The sequence below is a fragment of the Mercenaria mercenaria genome, chromosome 17, assembly GCF_021730395.1.
Source record: "Mercenaria mercenaria strain notata chromosome 17, MADL_Memer_1, whole genome shotgun sequence".
Taxonomy (NCBI): Eukaryota; Metazoa; Mollusca; class Bivalvia; order Venerida; family Veneridae; genus Mercenaria; species Mercenaria mercenaria.
The window spans coordinates 11,333,259-11,360,119 of NC_069377.1; the positions used below are offsets into that span (position 1 = coordinate 11,333,259).

At 35.3% G+C, this 26,861-nt stretch overlaps 1 protein-coding gene across 1 annotated transcript; it reads right to left on the minus strand.

The window, feature by feature from the left end:
• Positions 1-419: 419 nt before the first annotated feature.
• Positions 420-17,287, minus strand: LOC123537323 (beta-hexosaminidase-like). Its single transcript, XM_045321000.2, has 12 exons — positions 17,140-17,287; positions 12,408-13,100; positions 11,344-11,541; positions 10,850-11,106; positions 9,765-10,388; positions 9,096-9,341; positions 8,425-8,665; positions 7,361-7,488; positions 6,547-6,707; positions 2,882-3,094; positions 2,286-2,367; positions 420-1,752 (listed from the first exon to the last, which is right to left on the minus strand). The coding sequence occupies exons 1-12, from the start codon at positions 17,240-17,242 to the stop codon at positions 937-939; spliced, it is 3,762 nt and encodes a 1,253-aa protein (XP_045176935.2). The 5' UTR covers positions 17,243-17,287; the 3' UTR covers positions 420-936.
• Positions 17,288-26,861: the final 9,574 nt, after the last annotated feature.

Below are 26,861 nucleotides of genomic sequence, written 5' to 3' on the forward strand. Positions count from 1 at the left end.
TTTCAACAGTTTTAACCAAATTATACATATTTCATCTTCGCAACGTGATGTGCATTGCGTCATGACGTCATAAATGTTATGATGTCACGAAATCTATGTTAAAAAATTGTCAATAACTTTTAAGAGGTTTCCAGATTTTTTACATGTTAATAAAATGTAGCGTTTTCTTTAACTTCCTGTATATTTTATATACATTTACATCTTCACCGAATTGTTTCGATTATCTATAATCAATATTCTTCCGCATTTAACTGTTGCCCTAATTCCTTAGGTCTAACTGTGAAAAATAAAATGATATTTTGACTGCTTTGAAAGTGAAAATATTATTTTTACCTCACTGATATCACAGGATTTCACATAAAATGAAAGGAATCTATTTTATAAAACGTTAAGGGTGTTAACGCTGTAAAAGTCCAAAACACAATTTATGTCAATTTTATTACAGTACCGCCAGTATTTGTGGAGCAAGATGTTTGTTAAAACAGTTTAATATTTACAATAAAAGCACATATGCACTAATCGTCTTGAACAAAAACTATAGATTGAAGTGTTTGGAACAATAATTAACACAGTAGGGATAACATTCTCGTTCAATAAACAAATAGCAACTACAGAGCACAGATATGTCAAGGTCATCAACTAAAATGAACGGTATTTCAATAATGTAGATTCATATTTAAATTTGACTCAAAACGCCAAACAACTTGTGTTAGAGTTCATACTTAGTTTTTGTTACTAATGTAATGAGCTGCATTGGCAAGAAATCTATTTAAAATAGTTGTGTAGAAATGTTTTGATAATGTAAATCCGTTGTTAAGTTCATGTGAAGTGTAGAGTACCCATGCCTTTTTTTAATGTAACTAACAATTACGTGTTATATTTTCAGAATAAACACTGCATCAGTTCCAGTTTCGAATGTGTTTATTACGAAGTATCTCAACGGCCGGCCACGCCGCCTCTGATTCCAGCTCCTCGACCTTGACTTTGGCCACGTCTTTGACTGGCAATACTAGCCCCTCCTCTCATTCCCCTTCCCTGTCCTACCATTTGACCTCTTCCAGGCTGAATTTGCGACTGACCTGCCATACCAGACTGGATATCACGTGCTCCTCCAGCAGCCATTAGGCCACCTGGTACCCCTGCCGCACTTCCTCTCCCTGCAGCCTGTCTACCCTGACCACCAAACTGTCTACCCTGCCCTCCTGTCTGCCTTCCCTGGCCTCTTCCTCTACCATCTGTTTGGCCACGATCACCTCTGCCATCTGTTCCAGGGAAGGCAATATCCAGAGATGGCGTCTCTGGTAGAAGAGTTACACGCGATCGCCCTTCTTTACACTTGAGATAGTCTTGTTGCCAATTTCTGTATCGATTTTCCATCAATCTCCTTCTTTGCTCATATATAGCCTGGTCTTTTTGATATACATCTCTCAAAATGTTTGATGCTGGTAAAGCAGACAAATTCTGTCCCCTATCCATAGCTTGCTGGATTTCTTCAAACACCATTGGAAGAGCAACGTTTGCAACAGTTCCTCTTCCACGATTTCCTCTCGCGCGATTTCTTTGGTTGTAGTCTGCAACAGTTTGCTCTAACACACGCTGACGTTCAACCATGAAGTTACTTCTATCATTCAAGACGCGTTCACTGTTCTGAAGCACTCTTCTCCATTGTAAAGTGGTCACATTGTCGATATCAGTTGTCCATGCGTCTTCTATAGGTAGACATGTTCCTTCACGAATTTCAACAGGTATTTCCTGCAAAAGAAATGACGCACTCTGCGTTATACGTAAGATAACATATCAATGTATATAGAAACTCACTTTAATCTGTTATAAAGACAAATGCAAGTGTATTTCAAGACACAGAGTCTTGATGCTCACATCTGACAGATACATTCGTCTCAATATTGCTTCTAGTCAGTGAATGAGATTATATGAATTGCGAAAAGAAAGGCGGTAGATTTTAATTTCATAGCATTTCCCATATCGACATACAAACATGTACTGAAAATCATGGAAATGACGCATATGCGGAAATCAAGTGAGACATGATGCATTAGTGAATACATTTCTTTTATTAAATGGCAAAACATCATGTTTCTGTAATTATCAGGAATAAGACATTTTACGTTGAATCACTTGGTTATATAAAAGTAATAGCCAAGAGCATTAAGCCGTTCTTCTGCGACTCTACAGAGCGTCTGTTCATTATATCCGCAACATATATCTTGCTCGATTCAGTTCAGATCATTTGCAACCAAATGCATTCGTTATGATATAATATTTACCTTTGGCAAGTAAAATTCTGTTTTTCCTTCAACAATTGTGGATCTACCGGGTCTTTTTACACCATTTCTTCCCCCAGCTGATCTAAAAAGGTAAACAGATAATTAAGAGAAGTAGTCACATAATACTACAATATAATTATTAAAGGCTCCATTTATAACCGCCGTATGAACACATCTGTTGAGATTTCTAAATGTACTTTGGTATTTTCTGCAAAACCCGTGGCTTGACGGCATGGACGGACGTTTGTTTTTCCAATTCCGTCCATAAATAGGCTCAATCAAACCGAATCTGCAGCATTTTTATTTTTGTCATGTTTGGCGACCTGTGGAGTTTTCATTTTTTTTCTATGATTGTTCATGCTCTCGGTAAAAGACCTCAGAAGTAACACGAAAACTTGAACCGAAATACTAACTTCAAGCAGGCACTTCTTATTTTAGATATATGTGTAGTTAACTGCATAAAAGTTCACAGTCTAAAAGAATTATCTGAGCCGGAAAATGATGATATACATGCGTCAAAGTCTGAGAAAAATATACAAAAAGGAAACAAAAGTTACAGATTTGAACAAGAACTGTGGACATTTTCTCATACTTACTTTGCGCGGACTTCAATCTTTTGATTAGATAATGGAAACTCGAACATATATCCTCCAGATATCCTACCAGTGTTTCTATCAACATTAAAAAGCGGTCGCCATTGCTGGTCCGAACCTGTAAGTTCTCTGTACTCCACTTCGACACGAGGTATGTCAGATTTTACCATTAATGGGTATGGAGGGAGTCTCATGAATGCCAATCCTAACTGTATGCTAAAACAAAGATCATATATATGTACATTTGTATTTACATTTAGTCATGAAAATTAGTCCAGAAATATTGACGTCTACTACACGTTGGAAGAAGTACACAAGAAGAAATTCAGATGACATTCTGCCTATAATTTTTTTGTTACTCGACAGATTCTCATAACCTTAAGAGCGTCGAAGACAGCAAAATGAGTGACTGCCTCCACACAAAACGTCTATCATCAGTTCTCAGTACTTTTCTCAAACACTTCGCCCAAATGCTAAAGTGTGTACGTTACACAGTAAGCCCACGAAAAGCATTAGGGTGAAATGTTTGAGAAAAGTACTGACAAACGAGGGCAGATGCTTTATAAGGAGGAAAGCATTCTTCTGTCTTCGACGCACTTTATTTCATGAAAATCTGTCAAGTAATAAGGGCAATATAGGCAAAATGATACCTTAATCGAGAATTTTTGTTCGTGTGTACGGTATCCAAAAGGCACGTGGTTAGCTACCCTGAAGAGTGGTTACCAATGATAACTATACAAGTTTTGTTCATTCAACAGTGCATATCTTTTGCTTTCTGCCATAACAATAATAGTCTAATTATATGTACATAAAAAGTTAAGAAAAGGATTCAGATAAGTTATTTTGTAACGCAAAGATAATTGTGTGCATTTCTTTGCCTTTAATATCATATGTGGTCAATTACGATTGTTGCAAGAACATGACGGTTGATTACTGAAGAAAAAAAAATGTGCGTGTGATAACTAGTTGATTTACACGTGTTCAACACTGCCTTAAGCCGCGATCAGGCTACTGTTTGCTAGTTCTGGTCTTAAGTTGTGCGAATTTCACTGACTGATTTGTTTACACACGGGAGAGCACTGGCACCAGACCAGAAAGAAAATGCCTCTGTACATGTTATACCCTACCCCTAGGCATACTATAAGAGCCTTGGTGATGAACGGGAAAATGCAGTAACACATTTCAATCGTACATTTCTCACCTAAAACGCACAGCTCGATGAATGGGTACCAAGCGATAATTTTTCTTCCATCGTGCACCAGTCACATTGTCTCAATATTTCATATTGCAGAGATACTCCACATATTTTATGCTTTCGTCAAAGTTACAGAAAAAACTTATGTGAACTTCCCTAATAAACATCCGGTATAGAGGTCACAGCAGTGTGCATATGTTAGGCGAAATATAAACAAAGCAAAACAGAACGCAAAATATTCACTGTTATACAACAAGAGGGTTATGATGACCCTGGATCGCTCACCTGGGTTATATGAGCTACATGTTTCATATGTCAAACTGATGTTAAAATATTAAGAAAGTAGGTCAGTAGGTCACATTCATGGTCATTGAAAGTCAGTTTTAAGATCGGTGTGCAAATCTGTACATGTCACCCAAACTTCAAGGCTGTATCTTAAAAAACAAGAAAGTAGGTCAGTATGTCACTTTCATGGTCACTGAAAGTCAGTTTTAAGATCAGTGTGCAAAACTGTACATGTCATCCAAGTTTCAAGGCTGTATCTTAAAAAACAAGAAAGTAGGTCAGTTGGTCAAGGTCACAGTAGGGTGACCCCTTATCACTTTGGGTCATCGAGTAATTATAATTAAACAGTCTAGGAAATATGATCTGATAATTCTTTAAGTATATTTTCCCTACATAACTCATATAACAAGTGACCCCCAGGGCGGGGCCTCTTTTCACCCCAGGGGCATAATTCGAACAATCTTGTTAGAGATCAACTAGGCAATGATTTGTACAAAATATCAAAGACATAGGCCTTGAACTTTCAGAAAAGAAGATTTTTAAAGTTATTTCCTATATAAGTCAATGTAAAACTTTGGACCCCAGGGTAGAGCCTCTTTTAACCCCAGGGGCATAATTTGAACAGTTTGGTAGTAAACCACTAGGCAATGCAACATACCAGATATCAAAAGCCTAGGCCTTGCAGTTTCAGACAAGAAGATTTTAATTTTTTTTTTCCTATAAAAGTCTATGTAAAACTAGGGACCCCAGGGCAGGGCATCTTTTCACCCAAGGGTAATAATTTTGGGAGAGGACCACAAGGCAATGCTACATACCAAATATCAAAGACCTAGGTCTTGTGGTTTCAGACAAGAAGATTTTTAAAGTTTTTTCCTATACAAGTCTATATAATTACGTGTGCGGGGCCATATTTGACCCTAGTGGGATAATTTGGACAATCTTGGTAGAAGATCACTAGATGATGTTACATACAAAATATCAAAGCCCTATGTCCTGTCGTTTTGGATAAGAAGATTTTGAAGGTTTTCCCTATATAAGTTTATATAAACCATTTAAGCCCCAGGGCGGGGCCATTTTTGACCCTAGGGGGATAATTTGAACAAACTTCGTAGAGGACTTCTAGATGATGCTACATACTAAATACCAAAGCCCTAGGTCCTGTGGTTTTGGATAAGAAGATTTTGAAGATTTTCCCTATATAAATCTATGTAAAGCATGTGACTGCCAGGGCGGGGCCATATTTGACCCTAGGGGGATAATTTGAACAATCTTTATAGAGGACCACTAGATGATGCTACATTACAAATACAAAAGCCCTGAGACCTGTGGTTTTGGACAAGAAGATTTTTTTTTAAATTTCATTTCGGTTGCCATAGCAACCAGAGCTCTGCATGGATTTCAATTCTTTGGGCAATTTTGAAAGGGGGTCGCCCAAGGATCATTCCTATGGAATTTAGTGTAAATCTGCCCAGTAGTTTTGAAGAAGAAGATTTTTTAAAAATTCTTGACACACTTGACACACGACGGACGACGGACATTGAGCGGTCCCAAAAGCTCACCTTGAGCCTTTGGCTCAGGTGAGCTAATAAAACTAGAAATGATTAAGCTTACACGTGTAGTTAAACGACGACTGACATACATTTTCACATTAGCCAATCAGAATAATTTTGTAATTTAGACAGGAAATTCATTAGGGAAGTTCATCAAAGTTTTTTTTTCTGTAACGTTGATGAAACTATAAACTCTTTCTCTGATATAAGAAATATTGAAGGAATGTGACAGGTACACAATGGAAGAAACATTACCACTTGTTCAATATCAATAGTGCACATTTACCGAACTGCGAGTTTCAGGTGAGAAATGCGCGGTTGAAATGGGTAGGTATACTTTTCCGTTCAAGACCAAGGTTCTTATAGTATACCTAGGGGTAGGGTATAACATGTATAGTGGCATTTTCTATCTGGTCTGGTGCCAGTGCGGGAGAGTTGCCAATTTTCAACATCAGCAACCATGGTCGAACAACTGCTGTCTTCGACTTGAGACATCATATCTAGTCTTTAAACATGATATAACTGATATTACAAATTGACTTTGTAAGATATGTTATATAGCACCATTTGTCTTATTGATATGCCTGCTAAAGCGACATATAGCTGCTTTGAAACATGTCAAAAGTCAAAATACCCACCTTGCTCCCAGTGTCGGCACTCTGTACGAATATCCGGCTTCGTCCAAACGTCCACCCTCTTTAAAAGCAATATTGTTCATCAGATTCTCTATTTCCATAGTTATGGCACCGGCTCGATGGGCAAGATTTTCTTCGACTACTAATGTACTCGGATCTTCTGCCTACAAATTTTGGAGACACAGTTACATACTATGACGAATGCACATAACGCAAAAAGTGATAAAAAAGAACTTTGTGTATTTTACGATCTATATTCGGTGCATGATGACATATATACTTTAAAAACACAGACACAGTCTGTGACACTTTAAGAGGAATAAGTTTTTAAAAAGCGGTGCGGTTCTTTAGAATTATTGTTGAACCATTGCCGTATAGAAAAACAAAGACAAATATCAAACAGGGAATGCCACGCACCAAAAACGCAGCCTCCTCAAAACGAAACCCACAGCACGCAGACGCGTGCACCACACACACACACACACACACACACACACACACACAGCCAACACATAGGACAAAACGAACAAACAAAGGAACACACACACACGCACACACAAAGCCAACACATCAGGACAAAACGAACAAACAAAGGAACACTGTGGGGCACCGCCTTGGAACGGTCAGTGGCAGAAACCAAATGAAAGTTTTGTTTCCATGTACATGTATCAGGCTTCCAATCCAGATGAACCATCCAACCACAAGTTTGGATTTCACGTCTTAATATTTAGTTTTCAATGGGCAGTAAGAAGACATTCAATTTCGACCGGTCTCCGACTTAGTATAAACTTTCGTAAAAAACATGTTGCAACGTTACCTTGAGGATATTTTCATGTTCTCCTACACGCCACGCTTTCTCAGCAAAAACCAATAACCTTGGCAGCATCATATGCCATAGCATCTGTTCCGACCTTATCACGCTTGTATCAAGAGTTGCGGCTAATCCTGCAAAAACAACAGTATCGCTAGCAAAACGTGTTTGGTCTTAGCCTGAGTTCGCATGTGCGAATGGTTAGCAAGAGAACAATTGGTTAATGAAAATCTGGCAGTGGCTAGAACGTAAACCTCTTGCATGCAAGACAGGATTTTCACGTCTTTTGACGGTGCTAGAAGATGACTCTCGTGCAGAAATTTATGAATGCTAACGAGGCGCTACCGAGTACCTGCCTTAACAGTTTCTCTCAAGCCAGACATTTTCCCCTGTATCTTCAACCAATGAAAGATCCTTATAATACATATATGCTGGAACTGTTTCTTTTTAATATTTAAGCGTTTAATTGATAGATGTTTATGGGGTCCACCTACTATTCTTTCAGTATATTTACAGCTTCATAACCTGTTATTAAATTATCGCAGCATGTATCAGTTAAACCATTACGTTTGCGTTTATGATGTCATAAAACAAAATAAGGCTCTTTTAGGTCCTTACATGAAGCCTGATCCTTGAATCATTTTAGGCTTATTCAGTCTTTGGGTCCACACCGAAATAAGTTACGAATATTGTTTCTTCTACTTAAAGTTTAAAACATTTTCAGCCTTCACCATGGAAAACAGTTAACTGCTTGGCTTCCTGGAAAAAAATCAGAACTGATGCCATATAAGGAGTGATCGTTACCCCAGCTTGGCTCGAACCCATGACCCGCGGGTTGAGCAGCCGACACCTTAACCACTAGACCACTGCTCCCCTTAATTAGCATCATAATATCTAAAAGATATTCAGGATCCTTCAGTAGGCCATTGAATGGAAACAGTTTACAGATATTTTGATTTACTTAAATTGTCCTTTTTAAAAACAATGATTCGCATTGGAATTGTTTATGAATACTATCCCCTCTCTAGATATTACACTTTAATACCGTCAATTAAATACTATCTTTTTACCTAAAACGTTTTCGGGTTTCTTGAGTGGTTCGCATGGGAACAATTTACACATTCTGTACTGTAGGAAAGTATAGCCATCTTTGCCGAGGTCCATGTTGATGTAGTGGTTTAAGGGCTCATACATCATCATACGATGCATGTTGATAACATGAAAACGTCTCTTCTTACGGTTACCAGGTTCATCAAAATCTAATTCATACGCTTGGTCAAGACTGAAGAAGTTCTCTGGTTTCAATACAATCTACAAATACAACCGACATAAAAGATTTGTTTTGCAATAAGGTATTGTATGTTACGTTTGAAATAAAGAGAAATACAAATCAGCGTTTAAAGATTTTTATCTAGCATATTTAAATTATACCCCTATTAATTATACATGCTTTTCTCATGATGCTTGTTGATTTACTGATTGGTAGGTGAAAAAACTATTGCACAATTTTGAGGCCCTGCTTTTTCAATGTACTTCTGATAGTAATGTTATAATTCAATTTAATTACTTTACATGAAAACAGTATACTGACAAAAAACAGCGCAGTGATGGTCACAATAATGCACTGGCTATTTAATTTCTGTTACTCAGACTCGCATTGATATCCGCAGAAGCCCTCCGGATATGTTGACATTTGTTACACCGACACGTGTTTTATCCCAATAATAATTTGAAAGTATACCTTGTAACCTCGATTTGCACATCGATAAGGTAAAATCCATGAGGCCAATCCTTTTTGGGGCCCATTGTATGGCAACAAAGCGTCATATGTGCCATTAGGATTAGCTGGTGAAGGAGGCGGAGCTACTGCGCCATCCATGTAAGCTAGCTGGGTCGTGCTCAGATCCCATTCCTCTGGACTTCCGGGAAATGTCTTGTAGAAGTGAGCAACCAAATTACTTTGTGACATTTTGGAAGTGGGAGGGATCTGAAAGAAAGTAATAAATTGATAATTGAGTACATTGACTACATATTTCGGCTCCTGACACGTTTCTGACTCTTGCCAGTTGTATGTAGCACGATAAAAACGAAAGAAAACAGATGGTAGATTTTTTCCAGCATAAATTATCACATAAAACAATGTTTTTGAAGATGAAACACGGTGAATGCTTTTCGAAGACAGTCCATTGTGTAAGGAGAATCATGAGAACAAAAGTATATAAAACAATATATTTCACCTTATTCATCAAGATCGGGTAAGAAAAAGTAATGACCTGAAATGTGCCTTATATGTATAAAGACTGATAGTTACCAAGTAATTATCTTTCTTGTCCTTGAACTGCATTGACATCTTAAAATGACAAATTCTACCAGTCATGCATTCGTTTCAATCAGAATTTACTTAACTTACATTGAGACAATCACCAGTTGATGGATCAGTAATCGCTTCTTCGTTCACATGAAGGACAGCATTTACAGAAGAGAGTGTCGTTTGCATGGCCCCAATCATCGTTGATAAAGCTTCAGCTGTTGATTTAACTTTTGCTTTTTTACAGGATGGAAATTCTCCGAGGAACTGGGTAAGCTCATCACCGCCGGCATGGAATGATTTAAATGGAACTGATGCCATGCTGTAAATTCTGTTGACTTGGCTTATTACTGTGTTGATGAAAGTAAATGTCTGAGTTCTGCAAGGGTCTAGCAAACCATCAATAGTCATTTCATCTTCTGGTTGGTTTCTTTTAGCGGCTTTCGGTAATATAGAAACAAGGTTCACTTTGTTTGCGCTGCGCCGATCTGTCCTCTCAAGGTTATCGAATCGTAGTTTAGTTGCTCGCTTGGCTGACAAAAGACCACCAAGGAAGTTGAATCTGGGTATAACATCAATATGCAAAGAATAAGCATATCTCAGAATCCTTGCGAACTCTTCTACGGTATAGAATCCAGATGCAGTCGGTGCTGCCTGTGCACCAGCTCCTGAATATGGTGGCAGACAATCATTAGCGTCGTTTGTAAGACATCTCTTAGATGCATACTGAAACAGGATTAAAATCACGAGTATTTAGTTAGGATTAGAAATTAAGGAAACAAAGAATTTGTTTGTTTTCAGATGAAAATAATGCACCGAATAACAGGTTGGTTATATTGTAAAGTATATGAATAGACAGTTATCAACTTAATGTATTTCCGGGCTGCTAAATTTTGATCTGATTGAAAATTGTAAGATGGTTTAACATATACCAAGTGGACGACTCTCCCACTTTTGAGCTTGTCATTTACATGTAAGTAAAAGATTTATTGGTCGTAGATATGGACGCTTGAAACATAGTTTTGTCATGTTGACAGCAATCGAAATACGTGACAGAATTTCGTACCTCTTGACTTCAATATCTTTCTTTAAAACTGCTATAATAGAAAGTACGAGATGGTAAGTTTTGCAGAAATCTGTCCTTAACTATATTAAACTCAATAGTATAACAAAATGTACAAACTCACATTAGTAAGTTCAGGTATATCTTTTACTTCTAGCCTCCAGGCATAATCACTTCCAAGATTCATTTCCAGTTTGTTAAGTTTGTAGGTGCTCATCAGCTTCAAAACCCTTTCAATTACTTCATACGAGAAGAAATTTTTAGTTAGGTCAAGGGAAAGAGCACGGTGTCCAAACCTGGCGTCATCGACAATGGTCATATCGGGTAATATATCATACAGACCTGTTGCGGACATGAGGGATTCAACGGCATTGTGTAAACCTGCAGTGTAAAAGCAAAAAGAAAATAAAGCTATCAAAGATAATTTGAATTTCTATGTTGTTTTGAAGAAAACGAAGTTGACGATGATATGATGATGATGATGATTAAAGAGGAAGAAGACGATGACAATGATGATAGTGGTATTGACGTGGGGGGTGAGGGATAATGCTGATGCTGATAATGATTGTTGTAAACATCACTATTTTCCTTTATACAGAAGTGAAAGACAATATTTACCGGCTTCGGAAGTGGCTGACATGTGTATTAAATTGAAGTTTCTTCCCCCAGTCTTTGGTCGGACAGCTAGCTCATAGTAATCTTCAGACTTCATAGAGTCTGGCCCAGTCTGCTGTATATAAATCTTGTCTACATTTGCTGGGGGCTCCGAATTCACAAACTCAAGTACTGTAGTTGTTGGAATTGTTCTAAAGACAGCTGAAATTTAGAACTCAACACTATAAGCAAGATACTTGTACAGGTTTTTAAAAAATGTTATAAACATTTACACGGCGAGCTTACGACAATGTTATTACGCTCGGGCGAACAGAAAGAAAAATGAGCTTTAATTAATCTAAACATAGAGATCTGAAAACAATTTTTATCTAAAACGCGGAAATGTCAAAAAAAAAAAAAAAAAAAAGAAGAAATTTAGATTCATCGGAATAAAATGTGATTACTCAGTAGTATTCAAAATGTTATGAACATTATTGGAATCTTCTTACAGATTTTATTAGATATTTTGTGAATATTTATGGTACGTTAATATTGTTAACAAGCTTGAAAAAGAAAAAAACTTGGCTATGGTAACTTTTCTCAGTTGATATTCAATGCTGAAATAAAAAAAATATAAGAAAAAATCCAAAATACATGCATTTAACAGAACTTGCAAATCTTTATCCAGCCGGAGATGAATACGTATATTTCAAGCGATTCACTCTGATTCGTGGTAGATATCACAGGATGATAGTATTAGATCCCAAAATGTAAATGTTGATACCAACAACTAAAAACTAAAAAACAGACACCAGAGATTCAAGAAACAATTCTTTTATCGTTAATCTCTTAACTATTTAATGTTCCCGCTTCACATAGAATGATACAAACTGGAATAAACGCCCTTTGTAAACACAGAAAAATAAACAACTAATGAAAAGTTTTGAACATCTACGGATTCCAGACACATCGTTTAGTTAATCAGTTCCAAAAAAGGAGATAATGAACAACTGCTTGAGAGTACAAAAGATTTGTAGTTTTAACTGATATTATACTGTAGAAGAACTGTATATGGTGTGAAAACTCACCTTCGAAGTATTTCTTAAAAGCATCGCTTACACTGGAGTCGGCCCAGACGTGAAATTTAGTGACAGTGCCCAGTTCCAACAACGGCACCTCGGGAGCAATGGTTATATTAAGCGGCGGTGGACAAACGATGGTTGCAGGGACTCTGTCCATGTCCATTACATCCGGTATCATCATTGTTCGTTGGATTCCAGACATCTTTGAGTAATCGTTATTACTGTTCGGGTCTAATTTCACGAAACCCAGTGTAATATCGTCAGTTGACTGTATTGTTTTCGGCATTGTACTCTGTGAACTCACGATGAACCGTGGGTGTGTATCCTGTCTGAAGACTGATAAGCCTTTGGCTGTTATTGTGATGTAGGACGTCTCTCCTGAGGCAAGACCCGGCCATCTTTTAGCTTGGGGAGTAATTTTGTAGAGAGTTTCTTTGTATGGTTTTACCACTAACCCATTAGCTATAAATTGTCTTTTAGTGAGAATGTCTCTATTATGCATAGAATAAATAATTTCCCAGTCATCTGTTTGAAGAATTTGGACTGTGCCTGCATTAGTCAACTTATATGTAATGTTGTAAGTTCCTGTTGACAGATGGTTCGTCTCAACAAAAACTTCTAAAACTAAGTCGTTTGCTATGTTGTCAATATCGACCTGTGAGGATGGTAGGGATAACGTTGTAGGTATAAGAATCGTCACTGAAAGAGAAAAAAATGAGTGTCAGTTTAATAAAGAGACACGAGCAAGGCCTACAGGCCCGTTTCACGAAGTCTTCTTAGGACAAAGATAAAACCTTTCTCAGTAAATCTATTTTAACTATATTCTTAGAATAAGATACATTTAACCGCAACAATTCATTTTACACAAAGATTATGTATCTTTCCGTCAAAATCATATTACATCAGATTATACAAACAATTTGACATCTGAAAACTGTACAATAAACTTTTGTTTCAGCTGTTAAGTGGAAATATTACCATATACATAGAGTATACCATACAAATATACGTGACAGATTTTAGTGTATTACAATCTTCGAGGTTTGTAAAAGAATAATAGGAGTACGAAAACTCGAATAAATAGCACTTAATTTGAATTAACTTTTAATTGTTTCACCTCGGAAACTGCGTTTTGAATAAAAAACAATTCGTACAATTTGCTGGAATCTCACTCAGCAGAAGACATCAAATCGAGTAAAGGTTTTGGCGGTTGTTGTGTACTCTTGCCACATGCCAATTTTTTTTTAATTTAGTGAATGTATGAAGAAAACGCTCTATAAGGAAATAAAATACATAAAATACATTTAAAATAAAAACTGTCCGATAAAACAATTTGAAGGCAGTTAACCATGATGTACAAAACAATAAATATTAATTTTATAGGCAGATCTAACGGAAATGTTTATGAGAGCACGTGCACATACGTTATAGGGGGAAAACCTGAAATGAACGCAAACGAGCCCTATGACAAGTGATAAACCGGGAAATGATGAATTACAGCAATTAAGTAATCTATTCTGTCTAAAATAATTAGCTATGACAGACACAGGTTGCATAGACGGTTTTATCTTTTTTATGATTCATTTATACATTGACCATAGAAAATTTGAATTCTTTTTCATGGAAAATATTGCTTATCAAATCAAATACACGCGACTTAAACGTACAATTGTATTTACTCGTGTGATTATCTAAATTTCGGCACACGCACTTTGAAAAATCGTCTTATGTACGCACACGGAATCTCAAAATCCTTTTCAACCGAGGACAAACAAACCCAACAACAACAAAATAAAATAAAAACCCAGGCAATATTAGCAATCCTGAAGCGTGACTTTAAGTAGGGGTGTAACGATACATCGAACTATCGATGCATTGCGATACTAAGTGTCCCGATAGCATGCATCGATAGAAAAGTCACGATCCAATAACAATCGCCGATAGTTCCTTCAACAATCGATAGTTTCGATAGTTTTGGAATTTTAGTAAATACAGAAATAATTTATAATTAATAAACCAAGAAACAGAGCCAGCTTTCATTTGCACCTCGGAACATGTTTATGTCTCCATTACAATAATTACCCTCACGGAATTAAACTACCATAAAGGACTGAGAAGTCTGGGAGATAATTAATAAATTTAGTTTCTTAGAAACTTTGATTAAATATGTTTAGGCCTAAATAACCTGTTAATTTTAGATGAGAAAATGTACTATGGACATGGAGAAAGAAGGCTATTTGTATTATACAGCAAACTGTTCGGTAGGGCCCTTCATTTAGTGCTGGTACACCTTAATCCGATCCGTTCATTTTCGTCTTTTTCGATGCTTTGGGTTATTAAACATGTCGACTTTCGCAACAAAATGGCCGATTCGTTTGAGTATACCTTGCATAGGTTTATTGTTTTACTTATTGTTCCAAAGCCAAGGAAGGCAAGAAATATTTAATGTTAGAATTATTTCTGTCCGTTTCAGTTATACAAACATCTCAATGTGTGTTAACAGCAATTATAAACAGTGCCGTCTGTTACACTGTGTAACAATGCCAGTTGGTAGCTTTACTGTATAAAATATGATGGCCGATAACTATTGCAATAGTATCGCAATAGTAACCTGCAATAGAATAGTATCGCAATAGTTTTTAAGCAATATCAATAGTATTGCAATAGTCAAAATTGGTCTCAATAGTCACCCCTAACTTTAAGGCATCATTTTCACTTGTAGCCCCATCCCCCACCCTCTCTCTGCCTGCAAGAACGGTTTAATATTTGATTTAATGGACTATCAAAACTTGGTACAGTACATGGCAATGTGTAAACATTATTTTGAGATGACGCCAATCCGTTTCAAGGAACAACTAACATAATCACTTGTTACAAGGGTAATCATGTTAAAACGCGCATCACGTAATATTGTGGTAGTTTTTCTCCTCCGCACAAAGATTTATTACTATTTGATCAATTGTCATGTATCTTTTATACTTTTATACAGTTAACAGGCATCTGTATACGTGGTGTCTTTATCTAACTGTTATAAATATCTTACACGACAAATGGTACATTTTCATTATAAATTATTGTTAAGATAAACGGTAAAAGAATTATGGCTGGAAATGTTACACAAAACCAATACAGAAGTCCCCATTTTAACTCGCAGAGCACCCAGTCTTATATGGCTGGAAATGTTACACAAAACCAATACAACAGTCCTCATTTTAACCCTTAGGGCACCCAGTCTTAACTGTCAGCTCCTTGACTCGCAGAAATGCTTGCAATGTATTCATTTCGTGCATAGGTTGATTACTTTTCTTTAGAACTATTGTTATGGATATAAATTGTGAATTCTTTGATATATGTTTGATAAATTTGTTAGCACATTGATGCTTTGATACATAAACAAGATCTTTTCTCAGAAGTAAAAATTATATAATTAATTCGTAAATAGTTTAGAAGTAAGTCCACAGGCATAACACATACTTAGAAAATACAAAATGACATTGAAAATGTAAAAAAAGATGTTTGACTAGTGTCATTTCAGTTTATGAAAATTTTAAAAGACGATGGTGTCAGATGTTACTGGGAAGAATAACCAATGTTCTCTACACGTATCTCATTTTGAAGTTTAGTGACGTGTAACGCATAAAATCTTGATATGCTGACACAATAGAAAGGTTGTTGAGATTTCAATACATTTGATTGTTTATGAAAGTCTCATCAAACTCACAAATCCGTATTAAAAATCAAAAATTTCTTTATAAATGCACATTATATGTACATCTTTATACATGCCACTCTTTGGTAGAGTTATAAGAGATAATACGTGTTCGCGTAGTTACAATAAATTCTTATAAATTTGTGATTGTTTATGAACACGTAACTATATACCTCCTCTAAGATTTGAATTTGGAAACAAAATGCTCCTATATAAACATACGTTAGATAATTAGAAATATAAAAAAAACGTTGAAACATAAAATGCTCCTATAAAAACCTACGTTAAATAATTAGAAGTATAAAAAAAGCGTTGAAACATAAGATGTTGTAACAATTTTACATCATACCCATGTCTGCCAAATGCCATGTGTTAAACAATAGTCAAAGAATACTTTTATCGTTTTTGTTTGTTCACTGATCATATATTTTGTAATAGTAGATTTATTTGATACTGTTTGTTAGTATTTTAAAATCTGTGTTTAAATGATAATTCAGAGATATATCAACATTTCATGTATCTAGCGCAATAAATTACAGATCATATTATATCAAGGGCGCTATATAAATCTGGTATAATAAAAATAAATTAAATAATATCAATTAGTTTATCGAAAGAACTGTATTCATGATGCAGGCTGTTTCTTTCCTTAGCAGTTTTAGGAATGAAATATCTGGAGTTCATACATTTATCGTTAAATTTAGAGTCTGACTGAACGCATTAACATATTTTCCAATGAATATGAGATGTTGCAAAGCATGTGAACAAAATAAATATTTAATCCGTATATTTTTTAAAAATAAAAATCGTACAACTGCCATCTCTTATCCCCTCTATGTAGAAAGTAAAAAGAAATGGAATGTGTCTTTTTTCCTGTCATTCAGATCATTATTATCCGTATTTAGACAAGCATTTTTAATAAAATATGAAAAAAAGCCCCAATTTACAAGAATTGTTTTCCTTACTTTTTGTACAGTTCTGCATTTTAAAGTTTCCAAAAGGTAATATACGTTAATTAATACATCCTACCTGCATAGAAGCAGCAATACAACCAAGCTATGTTTATGTGAGCCATCTTCCTTTGGCCACGAACAAAACTGAGATCGAGAGTTGATGTTTTACATGGACACATATATACTTATTGTGCCTTGACCTGTCGCTCATGTTATCACGTCACACGGTTGGACAATTAAGACATTAGATACGCATGTTATTGCCAATGCGTACGAGCCCTTATGTAAAGACTTGCCATGTTTTCATACGTCGATGAGCGGCTGTAAAACAGCCCATGACAGTTTACTATTAGCGACACATAAGTCAGAATGTATGTTTCTTACGCTGGTAAATTGCTGATTCGTGTAAACGCCCTTTCATTTCTAATAATTTAGAAATCTCAAACATACATTGCTTTTTTATTTTTTGAAATAATAATAACCAGTGCGTTTGAAACCGAAGCTTTTTAATGACAGGTCTGCCTTCATTAAAGTGGAATTATGCGCATTTTTCAAGTAAAAATCCAACTGAAAAAGATGTGTGTGTATAAAGGGTGGTGGATATAATAGCTTTTAACCCAATATACTTACTGTTACCAATACGAAATAATCACTTTCCAAATATGACTATTCTTATTTTGACTGAGGCAGTCTTTTTAAGAAAAGTCAAACTGCATGCAGGGATGTTTCCCTTCAATTTTAGAAATCTCTACCTATAGATTAGGGAGATCACTGCGTAGAAGATTGAAGATAAGAACTATTATTTTATTCTAAAGCATCAACTTCAAACACTTATGTGGCATTATCGTTAATTTAACCATTTAAATGCACAGCAACTGAAAATTGCTTTTATAAAACATTCATCAAAAAAACACTATGAGCAGTAAGATGCGCAGAATGCCACTTTAACTATTATTGTTAACTTTTCTTATTTCTTGGTATATGAACAGTTTAATCATGTACAATTGTGACAAATAAAATTTTAGCATATAAAATGTATAAATTCCTTTAATGTAGTTTACGAAAATCTGCTGCTAAAGGATCTTGTGACGAAAAGAGCGTATATGAAATACAATTATGTTACTAAACATATGGCCATTTTTACATGTGAATGCCTAAAGCAAGTCTACTGTCACTATATTTTATTGTCTCATTAATTGATCAAGACATCCCTTTAAACAAATACATTAAACAATAAACGATGTAAATGACAGCTTTGGCGTACACCTTTTCGGACTTGACCAATACACCCTTTACATAGAAATTTACGTGTATTGACGCATGCAACGTATCCGACGTAACGTTTTACCTATGAATCTAAAAATAGATGTGTTTCCCGGGATACTATTACACTACGTTTGACCTTTCTTAGGCAGAAATGTGCATGCTTGAAATAACGTATTGTTTTTGTCAAAAGCATATTATTTAAAATCAAATGAAATCAATCTTATTACATGTGACAATTACTATTATTTTAATAGAAACGTTCGTGACAAATCAATTAACTATTTTTTTTTTTTTTGTAATTTATTTAAAAGGTTATCCCGCAAATTCATTTAACTGTCTGTTAAAAACAATTGAAAATCTTGTCATTGTAATTCATCTAGATGTAGGAAACATGAGATATTCCTTCATCATTGGGAGGAAAAAATGAAGAAATAGAAACTTATGATATAGTGAAACACCGCTCACTGGATGTAGTTAAAATGCTTTACGCCCGCCCGCGTAGCTCAATAGGGAAAGCGAAGATCTACAAATCACGGGGTCGTGAGTTCGTGCCCTGGGCGAGGCGTATGCTCTCCGTGACGATTTGATAAAAGACATTGTGTCTGAAAACATTCGTCCTCCACCTCTGATTCATGTGGGGAAGTTGGCAGTTACTTGCGGAGAACAGGTTTATACTGGTATAGAATCCAGGAACACTGGTTAGGCTAACTGCCCGCTGTTACAGAACTGATATTATGTTAAAAAACGGCGTTAAAACCCCAAAACAAACAAATAAAATGCTTTAAAAATTAAATACATTTATTGGTTTGTGTTTGTGTTTTTATTTTACATGGCATAAAACTGCTATAAACTATTATGTACATACTACGGAGAGCACTATTTTTTTTTTTCATGGAAGATATTGAATGGAGGTGATGGGTGGAGGGGGCTTCCGTGGCCGAATGGCTAAGATCACTGTCTTAGAAAGATTTGCCTTTCATTGCCTTTGGTTCGAAACCTCGCTTAATATAATGAACTCTTTCCTGAAAGGAAGCCATCCAGTTGTCTTACGGGAGGTCAGTGACTCTACCCGGATGTCTGCCCTTGTCTGAAATAATGCGCAAAGGGGCATCTTGAGGACTTCTTCCACCCTCAAAAGCTGGAAAATCGCCATGTGACTTTTAGCTGTGTCTGAGTGTCAAACCTCCCTAAAACAAATGCTCTTTCCAATGCAACGTCCTCATACTTGGTACCTATTCATAAGAAGTGTTTTCTTGAGCATCACCGATTTTTTTTTCTACTACTGCTAAAATCTACAGATATAAAAAACTTATTTCATTTTAATAAAAAAAATAACATCATTTTCGCTGTATCATTTTATATCAGGACTTGTTATATGGCGGGAGGAGACAGATAATATAATTCAAACATTACTTAAACAAATTCATGACATCCATGAGTAACTTGTCTAGTTGCAAAAGAACATTTTTTTTACTTGTTTATGAAAACGATTTTATTTGTAATTTGATTAAAACCACACATTTAAGATGGTCTCTCTAGGTTTGATTTTCTGCTAACATTTGCGGTTTTGTCTGACACTAGTTTGACATTTTCCTCGATGTTGTACAGGTGTTTCCTGGTATTACAATGTTTTGTTGGCAACATGTCTCAATCAGTCATGGTGAAACACTGACCTCGTGTCATGCGCGTTGAATAGTAAAAATTGTTTGTCTGTGGTTGCATATATTTGTACAAATAAAAGAGCATATCTAAATAAAATTTTGTTGATTGTTAATATATGGAAAATATGTATATTTGGTCTGAATGTTCTTAAAAAGAGTGCCTACATTTACATGGTTATTTTGCAATTTGTTTAATTTCTTATAGCTTGCAAAATGAGACTGTAAGTGATTAAATTCCAGCAAATCATATCTGTTAACAAATTTGATGATTATTTATTGAAGTCATAAAGCAAAATTTACCCTAATTGTATATAAAAAATTGGACTTGATAAAACAGTCTTTTGCTGAAAAACAGTATATATAGCAATATTATTACAGCATTCTGGCACAATTACGACCTTAAATTAAACACTGTTATTCCTGAACAGAAAAAAGTTTAACTTGTATAATATAAAATCGACTAATTGCTCTTTATAATTCCATAACGGCAATATGTTTCCCATAAGACAATATGCTGGAAGTACCAGATAGATATAGAGAATCCATCATTGGTCTTCGGTTAAGATCAGAAAATCCCAACCCGAGGATGGATTCTATTTCTCACTTACCACAACAGAAACAATAAAAACAAGCATAAAAATATGAAACTACTTTAAACGCGGGGAATTTGCGTCCGTAAGCAGAAGTGACGTCGTGATATTTCAGTGACGCACAATAACAAAGTTCCGCTTTAGTTTTATCGTTTGTAACGTAACAGTACGTTCTTATCATAAAGCAATGAATTTTGAATCGAGAAATACACTATAAGAAACGGAGGGAAAAGATAAAGGTACCTGATTTTTAATTATTTTACATAAATAATATGTATATTCAGCCCATGAAGGAGTCCGTCACAGGAGTGTGGGATAACCCATGTGAGATAAGATTTTCCAGCACTTCTAAAAATAGAGATTTTTCTGCCCGATAAGTGAGAAAAGACATTCGCAAAGCAATTGAACGAAATGCCAAAAAAAAATCTAAATGGAAAAAAAAAACGAATGATGTTGAAGTTTAATTATAACAAAAGTTATTACATGACGCCGGTCCAATGTTTGTACTATATGACAGTTCTACATTCAACACATGGTAACTGGGCCAGTGGATCAAATTTTTAAAGATTATAATTTTCTGATGTCATGTGACAAAACAGATATTGAATGCCTTGCCGGTCAGTAGCCAACACTTTTGACCGTCGGTCCTTCAGACATCGGGCAATAGTTTTGGCTATTGATCGGCATGCTTTTCAGTAAGTGTACCTCCTTTTATCTCCCGATACTTACACATTTTATAAGTAGTAAATATGCGCATAGGAACTCGGTTTGAACTGGAACCCGCTGGACTGAAAATTAATATTTATTCTATAAATCTACTGTTACTGTAGTAGACAGAGAATGGAGACTTTAAAAGGTTCCCGGCGAAAAGAGAACATTTCCATGCGAAAGAATTAAACCAGCATCGGATGTATATTAACATGGACATGACCACAAAGAAAGCAAAATATTGTATGAACACAAAACAATGACACATATACTTTTGCTGGTTGAATCATGACGCTGCTCAGGAGTCTCTTTTGCAACGTTGCTATAGTAACTAAAACTTAACATCTGTATGTCAGTCATTCAGCAGCTTTGTGTACTTATTTACCCTGCTCTGTCCTAATAATATGCAATATTTTATCATTAATGCTTATACAGTAAAAAGCCTAGAGTACTTTTCCTTGAAGTTCCTGACCGCCCCTCGTAGATACTAAGTCTTTTATATAACCAATGCTAATTTGCATTTTTGAAGATTGCATTCAAAAGCAAATTTATAGACCGTTTCTTTGATACCATTTAAGAGATTACATTTATTGTTTTGTAGTACATACTATTACCAAACTTACATAGATTTCATTAAAAAATGAATTGTAGAAAAAGATATATATAATTGAGGGCTGTTACCATTATCTTTAAAAGTAGAAATGGGCATCCGTGATTTATAGCGCATCGATGTTCACCGTTTTATTTCCTGTTGTGGCCAAGGCTCGTATGATCCCTGTCTCCAAATTAAAGATATACTTATTGGTCATAATAGCTAATGACGACCAAGTACTGACTGTACATATTATATGGTGAACAAACTGTCTTAAATCGGTAACGTAATGAGTTATGGCCTCGGGTCAAGAAACTGTATTTGTCATAAAAATATCATGTCATGCATTGATTGTTTACTAGTCTTTTTTTTGTTTACCTGAGAATGATATCGAGACTTTTATCTAAACAGAGTTCCGCCACAGAGTGAATGTTTATTAGTTTGAGAAAAAGAAAGACAATTAAATGTAAAATAAACAAAGCATTTCTTCTTTTATTTCCTTTGAACATAAAAATATTACTGAAGCATTACACCTGTACCACTCAACACAAAATATTCGAGCCTATTTTAAGTGACGTTTATTTTTCAAATCGTTTTGCTGATATTTTTGCTACGCCGCAAACATATAGGCCTAGAGGATATTTATTTGTTTAAGTGTAAGATCGAAATATATATTTCACCGAATGAACACAATAATGCAATTTATTTTATGCTCTATTGTGACATACTAAAAATTATCAGTGAAATAAAATTGATATTTTCACTGTTTCAAACAGTGAAAATATCATTTTTATTTTTCACTGGTACGGAACTACATTTGAATGCGAAATGATATGAATTATAAATGATAGGAATTTCCTTGCAAAATATTCTTCAGTAAAGGTAAAGATATATAAAAATAATAAAAGGATAATAAATATTTACATTTTTTCATAATGAAATGTAAAAGAAATCTTGAAACGTAATAGAACTATTTATAGTTTTTTTTCTACAAAGCATCCTGACGTCACGACATTATGATGTTATGATGCGATGCACGTGACGTTGCGCGGACAAACTGAATATAATTTGGTTAAAAACATTAAAAATGCATAAAATAAATAGAAAATTTGTTTGTTTCAGTGTGAGATCGAAATATATTTCACTCGTGAACACCATAATTTATATTTTCACGAGTGGCGCAAAATATTGCATTATAGTGTTCACTCGGTGAAATATATTTCGATCTTACACTGAAACAAACAAATATCCTCTATAGTTTCACGAGTGGCGCAGCCACGAGTGAAAATGTAAATTATGGTGTTCACTAGTGAAGTATATTTCGATCTTACACCGAAACAAACAATTTTCTATTTATTTTATACATTTTTAATGATTTTAACAAAATCATATCCAGTTTGTCCGCGCAACGTCAAGTGCATCGCGTCATGTTCTTGCATACCAGACGGGGATTTTCGGTATTTTTACCGGTGTTGAAAAAATCCATCTTACACCCCGGGGTGTAAAATGACTCTCGTGCTTTAAATGACGTATTACGAACTACATATACGTAGAAGATTTATACAGTTATTTATATTTTATTTCAAAAACGGAATAAAAATCCAATACGTTGACAGTTCCTCTTTGTATTTTATCAAAAATTCATAACGTTTCGCTGCAACTGATAAAACAAAACCGGAACTAAACATTGTTATTTGTCTTTGAATCGTCATGACGTCTTTCCTGTTTACGGACGTTGCTTTCCCGCGCTTTGTTTAAATACGCTGCTATAAGAAATAGTTCTAAAAAGAAAGCCGTCCGGTTGGTTTTATTTTTATTACTATTTTGATATCGTTATGCAAGAAAACGATTCTGTCACTGGTTGTAGGTGCAGATGGGAATATCCGGCTCTCGGGTAACTGTTTAGGCAGTAACTCAGTTGGAGCCTCGTTACCGCCTAAACAGTTACCCTCGAGACCGGAAATTCCCATCTGCACCTACAACCAGTGAAAGAATCTTATAATGTCATAACATCGTGACGTCAGGATATCTTTGTAGAAAAACTGTAAACAGTTCTATTAAAGCCTGATTTGTTTTACATTTTATTATGATAGATTGTATATACACTGACAAGATATGAAAACGCAACAAACATATGCTTGAATATATTTTGTACTACAAGAAGCATCACCTTGAAATGTTCAACACACAGATCGATCTCGATACTCTATATCAAATTTCATCAGCACAAAAGACAATAAAAATTAACACCATGAGTCTAGATATCGAGATGTGTATGTGTTAAACATTTCAAGTTGATTCTTTTTGTTGTACAAAATATATTCAAGCATATTTTTGTTGCGTTTTCATATCTCGTCAGTGTATTTAAGATCATGTTAGTATTTCTATAAATCTATTTCTTTACTGAAGTATATTTTGCAAGGAATTTTCTATTATTTATAATTCATGTTCTTTCGCAATAAAGTGTAGTTCCGTACCAGTGAAAAATAAAAATGATATTTTCACTGTTTGAAACAGTGAAAATATCAATTTCATTTCACTGATAAATTTCAGTATTTCACCGAAGAGCATAAAATAAATAATAATAATTGTGACGACCAGTCTTATTTATGCCATCATACACATTGAATGGATTGTCGGTCAACAGTCAAAACTATCACCCGTGGTCGGAAGGACGAAAAGTCATTCAATAAATGTTTAATTATATGACATCAGAAATTAATTTTCAATTTCTTTTTTTAAATTTTCATCTTATTTGCCGAGGAATATGTGTGGAATATAGACTGGAAATAGAGCGGACAAAATTCCTCCTGCCCTACACCACCAAACCGGTCAAACTATCACCTTTGATTTTTTTTTCAGACAGGATCTTGTTTTCACTTAAAGTTTATTTTGTTTAAACACAAATAATTATTGTCTTTCAAATTTTTCTTTTTCAATTCATTTCGATACATTTTAACTGTATGTTTTTAGGTGTCAAAGTCAATGAGGGGGTGGAGCAGGTATCAGCCTTAGTAGGGTGGGTGAGGCGTATTTAGTGTTGGGGATTTGCCTTGCATTCTTTTTCAAATGATACGATGTTCTCTTATAAAAAAAAATACGTGGCAACTTTTCCAGAATTTCCTGGCGGAGGAAGACCTTGACTGTCCCTCTGGTCATTGTTTCGAGCATGGATGGGTATTTTAGTGGAACCACCGACCTTCCTCTAACTCCAAGCGCGGTTTCGAACACACACCGGCGAGGGCAAGTGATTCGAAGACCGCAACGTTAACCACCCGGCCGAGGAGGTCTCTTAAAGCAATATACAAAAGAATTAGCCAAATAACATGTTTCTTTACGTCGTAAAACTAAGCCAATCGCATTGAACTTTAGCTTTATCAACCTTGACACACGAATACGATTCTCTTAAATGAGCCGCACCATGAGAAAAACAACAAAGACAGCCGCGCAGTCTGGTCAGGATCCATGCTGTTCGTTAACGGTTTCTTTAATTGCAATAGGCTTTGAAAGCGAACAGCATGGACCTGACCAGACTGCGCGGATGCGCAGGCTGGTCTGGATCCATGCTGGTCGCAAACGCACTATGTTGGTTCTCATGGCACGGCTCATTTATGTGTTCTGCTATTTTTTCTTTCATTTTCCATTTTTGAGTATTTTTCTAAAAAAAGAAGAGATTTAAATTATAAATTCGAGTTTTCATCAGAGTCGGGTTTTTTATCTTTCTGTTCCAGTGTTCGAGTTTTCCAATGTTGACGTATTGTTCAAGCTCTAAAATAACTTAAAATGTCTTACGATATACTGAGAGCGGACAATCACAATATGCATTCATGCTGTATAGGAACCACACCCAGAAAACTTAAATGGAACATCAGCCGCCGAGATCTCTGTTGGTTACTTGTTTTAGAAATGTAATGAACTAAGTCTGACCTATCAACTAAATATGTAAATTCGGTAATTTTTAAGTTCGATTTATTTCGAGATTTGATAGAAACCTGGCTTTTCCACGTTGTTAAGATTTTTCTGGTGCTATTTATAGGGAATGGATCGGGATCGATCCTTCTACGGTAACATGCGATATACCGAATAAGATACATACTATCGAATTAAATCAAAGCACTGAAAATACTGGAGGATCGATTGTCTTTGAACAAAACAGATTGTACAAGATTTTGACGATTAGCATTTATCATTTATCAATTAACATTAGCTATTTGACATTGACGGAATCGGTTACCTAGCCACTGCCTTCTCCGCATGTAAAAATACGACTGTTTAATACATACTCCTCGTCAATTATTTCTCGAAACATATTTATTAGCCTCTGATCTGTTATCCGTAAGCTATACTCTGTGTACATATGAATTAAAATACTGCAAGTAACCTAAGACAGAGCCCTTTGCAATATTTTGTGTGACCGATAAAACCATAACCCGCCATCAGTATTAGCCCGTAATTGCATTCATGAATACTTTTGACCGTTTAACTGAACTTGATGCTTTTAAGCATTTAGAAACAAATTATTGTTTGATTTACTAGTACGTAATATATTTTTCAAAAAATAAAACAACATTTCTATACAAATTTCCAAAATGAAGGTCTGTAAAGCCAGCGGAAGATGTAGTCCTTGAAATAATTTCTGTTCCGTTTAGAAAACGTTTCAGCACTTTATAAAAGTGTTATCTAATCCAGTCCTTATGTAACCATCCTTGGACCAGTATCTCTTTTTTATAGAATAGATATCGTAATATGATGTCAGACCATTATAGTTTTGCTCACTGGTTTTATGTCGGACCGATATCATGTCTAGGTCCGATATCGATCAGGTATCAAACCGTCTATCCGTCACTGGGGATACACCGTCTTTTACGCAGTTCACTGTTATTGACAAAAAACTCATCAACGTTGAAATCGGCATGCCAAACAGGTTACATTTATAACATTATTTTATTTAAGTTGCATTTCTTACGACATCTGGCCAATA